Source organism: Melanostigma gelatinosum, assembly GCF_949748355.1.
Source record: "Melanostigma gelatinosum genome assembly, chromosome: 13".
Taxonomy (NCBI): domain Eukaryota; kingdom Metazoa; phylum Chordata; class Actinopteri; order Perciformes; family Zoarcidae; genus Melanostigma; species Melanostigma gelatinosum.
Window position 1 is genome coordinate 25,387,005 of NC_136646.1, and position 7,170 is coordinate 25,394,174.

The window sequence follows — 7,170 nt, forward strand, 5'->3', positions numbered from 1 at the left end:
CCTACACTCACACATTTCTAACACAGATTAGTCATAATCACAGTTACAGTTGTTTATCACTTTACTTCGTACACATTTGCTTATAAAATGATTATTGATCTCATCCTTCATCATTATTGTGCTTTGTGTCTTTTCTTCTCAACCACCATTATTTCCCCATCCCTTGAAGCCAACACGCTGCTTACTTCCTCTTTCTCCGTACTTTCTACACCCAGACTGCACTATACTCAGATACACATATTATTATTATTATCAGGTTTACATTTGTTAAAATCACTTTACATTTGTTATGTAATACACGCTTGCTTTAAAATGATTATTAGATTTCATCCGTTAAACTAACGCCTTATGTCCCTTTAGCCTAATTTACATACCGAACATGTATTCCCTCATTTAAAGCAGCTTCCCTGGGATCTCAACTATTTTTGACAGTGGAGATGATTTTCATTATAACTGGTTTGTAGCTGAATTATACTGAAAATACTTGAGACGCGTCTTTGGATGGAGCGCTCTATTCCTCTTTTGGCTCAGTTATTTTATTAGTCTAATTTGTCAACACTGACGGCCACAGAAAATCCTGCAAAGATGTCATTTAATTTATTCCTGCAATTTTTAAGTCTTGTATTTTTGTACAAAGTATTTTGAAGGCAGTGAAATGTTCCAGGGTTCTACCTGTGTGAGTAGATGGAGGCTCTTTAAAGGTGCTAACAGCGAGCGAATGTGTCATGTCAGCTGGTTTAAATGATCCACATTGACGATAAAATACGGTTATTTCACGGGAATCCTTTTAAGTGAACCTTCGCTAAGCCCGGCTCACGATGACAAAAATTAAATTTTCACGTTTGAAACAATGGATCCTTAACTTAAAAACAAAAGCAGCTTGTAATTTCTATCCAGCGATCGACAATTTCACCGCCTGAAATGGCCAAATGATTCACCAGGAAGCTACCGAGGCTAACGCTAGCGCCATCAAAAGACATCCTAAGAAATGTCAATACCAGTATCGACACGTTTCATCGCAGAAGAGGCGCATCAATTAGTTCACAGCTCCATTAACACAGTTCAGTGTGCAGTTACTCTCTAGACGTTCACCCAGGAGGCCGCTGTTCATGTCCCATGTGAAACTAAAACTCAACGTTGTACTCGAGTGTCTTGCCAATGTTAGAAAAACATGTTATATATTGAACTATTCACATTTTTCCAACCTCTACTTCACTCACACGTGACTTGCTTTACGTAACTCTAGACGTAGTTATTTTAATCCGAACCGCAATCTTGTCCTAAACCGAACCAAGCAGTGTTTAAATTCACAACGTTAACGTGTTTAACGGGGCGTTAAATGAATAAACTTCATCTCTCTTCTTCTACAATAGCAACACCAACATGGCCGTTAGCTTGGCTTGCTAGCTAGCTAACTTAGCTATGTTCCAGATGTAATGCTATCTCTGCAGATGTGTTTTATCCAGCGACTCCTTTCATCAGCTGGGAAGAGAGAACGAGTTGTTGGTGAGAACATGGTTCAAAACACACTTGAACGCCATTTTTGGGGTGTTTCGTGTTTCTAATGACGTATTTTCAGTCTTATACTGTTTTATGACAATATACAACTTCCTTGACGCCATCGTATGAACGTGCCTCGTTACGGTTGCTCAGCTATGATTGGATGATTTCTGTTCCGGGGAGGGGCTTAGCGAACGAATCAAAAGGTCTTAAACTTCTCCATGAAGTACACGATCCGTCATCAGCTTCCATCTGTAACGTTTCTACTGCACTCGATGAGAAAACTGTGAAAAGAAACAAGTAACTGCATCCTATTGTTCTGATGATGATGATGATATATCAAGTGGTTCTTCCTCAGTGTCGCATGATGCAATATGTTGATATACTTTGTCTCTATACTGCCGGTCCGAAGTGTTGAGACATGAGACATTCAGGTACGACTCTTCTCCTTTGATGCACGACTGAATGTATGAACGTCTTCCTCTGCGACGTAGTCGAGCTGTTGGCGCTGCTCTCGTGCTCGACAGGTGTTCTCACGTTTCTATCGGCTGCGTTTCTGTGAGCGATGCAACAATAAACTGTGAGTGCAGCAGAGTGTTGGTCGTCCCTCTGGTCTCTGCTGCCCTCTGCAGCCACGGCGCACAACTACAGATGCACAACTACAGATGCACAACTACAGATGCACGACTACAGATGCACAACTACAGATGCACAACTACAGATGCACAACTACAGATGCACAACTACAGATGCACAACTACAGATGCACGACTACAGACGCACGACTACAGACGCACGACTACAGATGCACGACTACAGATGCACGACTACAGATGCACAACTACAGATGCACAACTACAGATGCACAACTACAGATGCACAACTACAGATGCACAACTACAGATGCACAACTACAGATGCACAACTACAGATGCACAACTACAGATGCACAACTACAGATGCACGACTACAGATGCACGACTACAGATGCACGACTACAGATGCACAACTGCAGATGCACGACTACAGATGCACAACTACAGATGCACAACTACAGATGCACAACTACAGATGCACAACTACAGATGCACAACTACAGATCAGTGCACAACTGATCGACTGCGTCTCACGAGTTATTCAGCTTGTTAATGTACAAATATAATCAGAAATACTTTGATAACATATGAATTTGTACGTTAGTTGCTTTTGTATATAAGCAAATACAAATCTTTTTTTCCTCATCACGTTTTAGTTTAATTTTATTTCTTGATTCTTCTTCATGAAAAACCTTCTGAGCTCATTTGTGTGAAGACGTTTGATTCTCGTTTCCTGAAGATCCGTCGATCTCAAGACGTCCAGATGTTCAAGGTCAGAAATCAATCAACAGTTTCACTGAACATTTATTCTGATGTTTCACATCGATACAAAACTGACGATCACACGGATCAAACATTCGCCTCCATTTCCCATCATGCTTCACTTTAAACAGGAACCTCCTCAGACGTTCTAACATCAGAGAACATGAATAATAGACGGAGGTTCTGCTGTTATGTCACAGCTGCACATCCACTCATCTCCTCGCTATTCCTCCTCCAGATGTATTTTAGGTACCGCGGCGTCCTGAGACTGAGGAGACGAGGAGAGGAGATGAGGAGACACACAATAGAGAAATGAGAAGAGCCGACTGTGATCTCTCTCCTCGTCTCCTCTCCTCGCTTCCTTCCTTTCATTTTAGGAACTGAGCTGTTCTTCTAGCGCTGAGAGAGGAGACTAGGAGAGAGGAGACTAGGAGGCACACAGAGGAAAGAGGAGAGCAGACTGAGACGTCTCCACCAGTCAGTAAATAAATAAACTACTTCCTGTTCAGCTTTCCATCGTCAGCGACGCCGGGGCAAGAAATCAACGAAGATAAAGGAATTAATGAATCAATTAATAATGTGAACTAACACAGACAGTACTGACGTGAGAAGTACTGCACTTCAATACAACTTTGAGGTACTTGAGTATTTGTACTTTCTGCTACTTTCATCGTTTTACTCCACTTCACTTGTGACAGCGTTAGTTTGAGATTACAGATGAAACTACACAGAGGTGTGTTCGTAGTGTTTAAAGGAACAGTGTGTAATATTTAGAGCATGTGAGTATAATATTCATAACTGTTGTAACATGATAAAAACATTAATGTTCATCGGGAGCGGCTCCGTGTTTCTACGGGAGCTCAGAGCGGACAAACTTAGACTCTCAGGTTGTGATGCGTTCAGGGACCTGGTAATAAAGATGGAAGTATTGATCAGCTCCAGCTCGGGTTGGGTACCGAAACCCGGTGCCGGTATGTACCGGCTGGCAGGCTACGGACTCCATCGACATCCGGGTCCTTAGCGCCGCCGCTCATAAGCAGCACAACATCCGGCACGCGGAACCTCCTCCTCTGAGCTGTGGTGGCCACCAACCGGTAAAATAAAGAGGAGTCGTATTTTGCAAGAGAAGGCAAATATGCTCTCATTTCTGCAAAAGAATTGCTGAAGTTTGAAGCTGTAGTGCGTGTACGGAGTGTGTGTTTTATATTTATTTAAGTATACTGTAAACTGTTAACTGTTAACATATTGTTCATAGTTTGAAGCCAAGTGTTTTGTATTTATTTATATTCATAGTGTACATAGCACCGGTATCGGAAAAAAACCCAAACGATACCTCGTGCCAACGTTTCTGCTTTTCTCGCTCTGACGTCGTGAACACTTTGCACCGTTCTGTTTCCAGCGTTTCCAAATAAATAAGGGGGGGGGGGGTCTGAGCGGTATTTAGTTGGTTGCCACTGCACCACTAAGTGCCACTAACTCTTCCACACTGTTCCTTTAAGTTAAAGGTGCTAAATCTTGAGCATCTGTTGCCTCCACATGGCTCTCAACATGGCGACTGCTGAGCAGCCGGCGGCTAGCAGCTAACAGCGCTAACAGGGCTAACAGAGCTAACAGTGTCAAACCTGAGGGGGAACACTACGCTTTCCTGACGACAGCGTCGCCGGAGTACATTGATGGAGATCTAGTGATGCGGGCAGATATCGATCGCTCGCATCCTTCCTCCTGCAGCCTCTCGCTCTCCTGAACAGACTTCTAGGCGCTGGCCACGAAGCACATGTCCCTCTTCAGGTGTATCTGCAGGCCGCTGGCGCCGGCGAAGCTCTTGGAGCAGCGGACGCATCGGTACGGTTTCTCCCCCGAGTGCGTGCGCTTGTGCTTCTTCATGGTGTCTCCGTCGCTGAAGGTGCGGCAGCAGTACGGGCAGCTGTACGGACGCTCGCCCGTGTGGATGCGCAGGTGGCGCCGCAGGTTCCCCCTCTGGCTGAAGCTCTTGGAGCAGAAGGTGCAGCGGTGCGGCCGCTCGCCCGTGTGCGTGCGCAGGTGGCGCCGCAGGTCCGCCGACTGCGCGAAGGACTTGCAGCACCAGTCGCAGGCGTAGGTCTTCCTCTTCTGCTCCAGGTGGAGGCGGAGGCCGCCAGCGTGGCCGAACGCCTCGCCGCAGCGGGGACAGCGGTGGACGAGCTCGAGGACGCGACCGGCCGCCGCGTCGTCGCCCGCCGCGTCCTTCTCCTGACTCTTGGTGTGCCGGTGAGCTTGGCGTCGGTCCGGGCGCGTCACCGCCGTGGACTGTTCCTGTGAGACGCGAGTCAGAGAGTCTGTGTGTCCTTCAGGTTCACTCACTCCGAGTTCCTCGGGTTCGCTTTTGATCAGAGCCGGGCCCGGAGGATCCTCTCGGAGGGCGGGAACGTCGACGTGGATTTTAGGAAGCGAGTCGGTGGAGTGAGAAGGAAGAGATGAAGCCTCCCTCTGAGGGTCCGGCTTCACCTCGGCCGGCACCGTGTCCCCCGGGACAAGGATGGGAGACGTCTCGCTCTGGACCGCCAGCAGCTGCACAGAAACCACCTGCTCCAGAGGCTCTCTGGGCTGGTTCTGGGGGGAGGCGGGCTCCTCGGAGCCGGGCCTCGGTTCTGCATCACAGAGCTGCTGCTCAGGAGACGCAAAACCAAGACTGGACCGGGTCGACCCTGGAACAACGAGGAACAACACAAGGGTCAGTACGCAAGCGGCCCGTCTCATCGGCCCGAGTCTCTGCAGTGAAAACATGAACTTCATTTACTTCTGCTCTTATTATAATATTCAGATTACTGGTAAAATAACATTCATTTGTTGTGTCCATTCATACAATAACACGTTCTGATGAAGAGTAACTGCGAGCAGGTTCAGAGTGATGCTGTCGTTAGGCTGAGGACCGCCTGACATGTTCTCCCCCCCCCCCCCCCCCAAATTATTTGGCATTATTGGCTTTAAAAAAAAAAGAAGAAGTTTGGTGATGTGATTAAATTAAACTTGTTTCTCACATGGACAAGTTCTTTAGAACTCTAACACGCTACATATGTGCGTGCGTTCTGGTTTGTATGTTTTCACCCCCTTCAAATTACAATCCAACAGCCATCATCATACTTAACGATGTAAAGTCGACACTGTCAGGTCCAATCTGCATCCATTGTACAAACAAATTGCCGCGCGCGTTGCTTGGAAACGTGACGCTCCCCTTGGGGCTAAGCCCCCCTTTCTTTCAAGCCTACAAACGCCCCTGATGCGACACCGAGCAGCTTCTCGCACCAGACTCCTGCTGTGATCGGGCTTCATGACGTCATCTGCTTTTATGTTCAATAGAAACACATGAGCATGTATTATTCAACGAATCCTGTATCAACACGTGTTCCGGGTTAATTCGGCATATTGTTATCAAATCCAAAAAGTAACGTTTCTCACTTGTAACAGTTGAATCTATTGTCAGAAGCTCCGCTGATGCTCGGAGGGACAAGAGGACGTAACGGCCAGCTGGCTCACAAAACACACGTTTGTCATTAAATTGGATCGGAGTGGATTTTATTTCAGGTGCCGAATTCACCAGCGGGTCCTACGTCATCCGCACAGACGGTGCCGTCGTGTTTTAACGGCCTCTCAGCGTCATTTCGCTGTAAAACATGGAACTCCGTGTATTTCTCAGCGCGGCCTGGACGCTGTTCTCGCACCGCTCGCTGCGGAGCTAGCAGCCTAGCTCGACCCTTACTCAGCCACTCCGTCTCGGCCTCCAGCAGCAGGATGTCCCGCAGCTGCCTCCGGAGGCTCTCGTTCTCCCGCTTAGTCTTCGCGGTCTCCTCCCGGTACTCGGTCACCGTGTCCTCAACCACGTGCAGGATCTCCTTCACCACGACCGCCAGCCGCTCCGTCAGGTAGCCGCTCAGTAGCTGCAGTTTGGTCATTTTAGAACCATCAACAAGCTGCGTCCGCATCCACACCGGAAACAGAACGGGACAACAACAAACGAAACAGGAAACGGGATCGCTGGTGTCCGTGGATACACTGTGTTCCTTCAGAATAAAAGCGTTTGTTAGTGTTCATTTAAAATAGCACAGTTCATACACAGACTCAATGTGCTTCAAAATAAAAATAAGAATAAATAGTTAAAGAGCACACGGTTCATTTATTGTGAGTGTTGCAGTTTGTGTTACTATGAAGATTTTTGTTATTATTTTTATGAAATTTCGCAAGAAATGTTGACAGTGCCCGAAGACGTCGCAATATATAGCTACACACGCCGATGTTACCGGTGGTATCGTTGAGGTTCGATTGATGGATCGCGTCT

The 7,170-nt window shown here is 46.9% G+C and overlaps 1 protein-coding gene across 1 annotated transcript; it reads right to left on the reverse strand.

Moving 5' to 3' along the window:
• Nucleotides 1-2,893: 2,893 nt before the first annotated feature.
• LOC306787448 (uncharacterized protein) lies at nt 2,894-6,824 on the reverse strand. Its single transcript, XM_079282578.1, has 2 exons — nt 6,595-6,824; nt 2,894-5,542 (listed from the first exon to the last, which is right to left on the reverse strand). The coding sequence occupies exons 1-2, from the start codon at nt 6,815-6,817 to the stop codon at nt 4,611-4,613; spliced, it is 1,155 nt and encodes a 384-aa protein (XP_079138704.1). The 5' UTR covers nt 6,818-6,824; the 3' UTR covers nt 2,894-4,610.
• Nucleotides 6,825-7,170: the final 346 nt, after the last annotated feature.

What these genes read in the sequence shown, in the direction of transcription:
- LOC306787448 (XM_079282578.1), bottom strand. Translation starts at nt 6,817, where the DNA reads ATGCGGACGCAGCTTGTTGATGGTTCTAAAATGACCAAACTGCAGCTA. An exon ending in GGCCGAGACGGAGTGGCTGA is followed by an intron (nt 5,543 to 6,594) that starts GTAAGGGTCGAG and finishes TCGTTGTTCCAG; the next exon opens with GGTCGACCCGGTCCAGTCTT.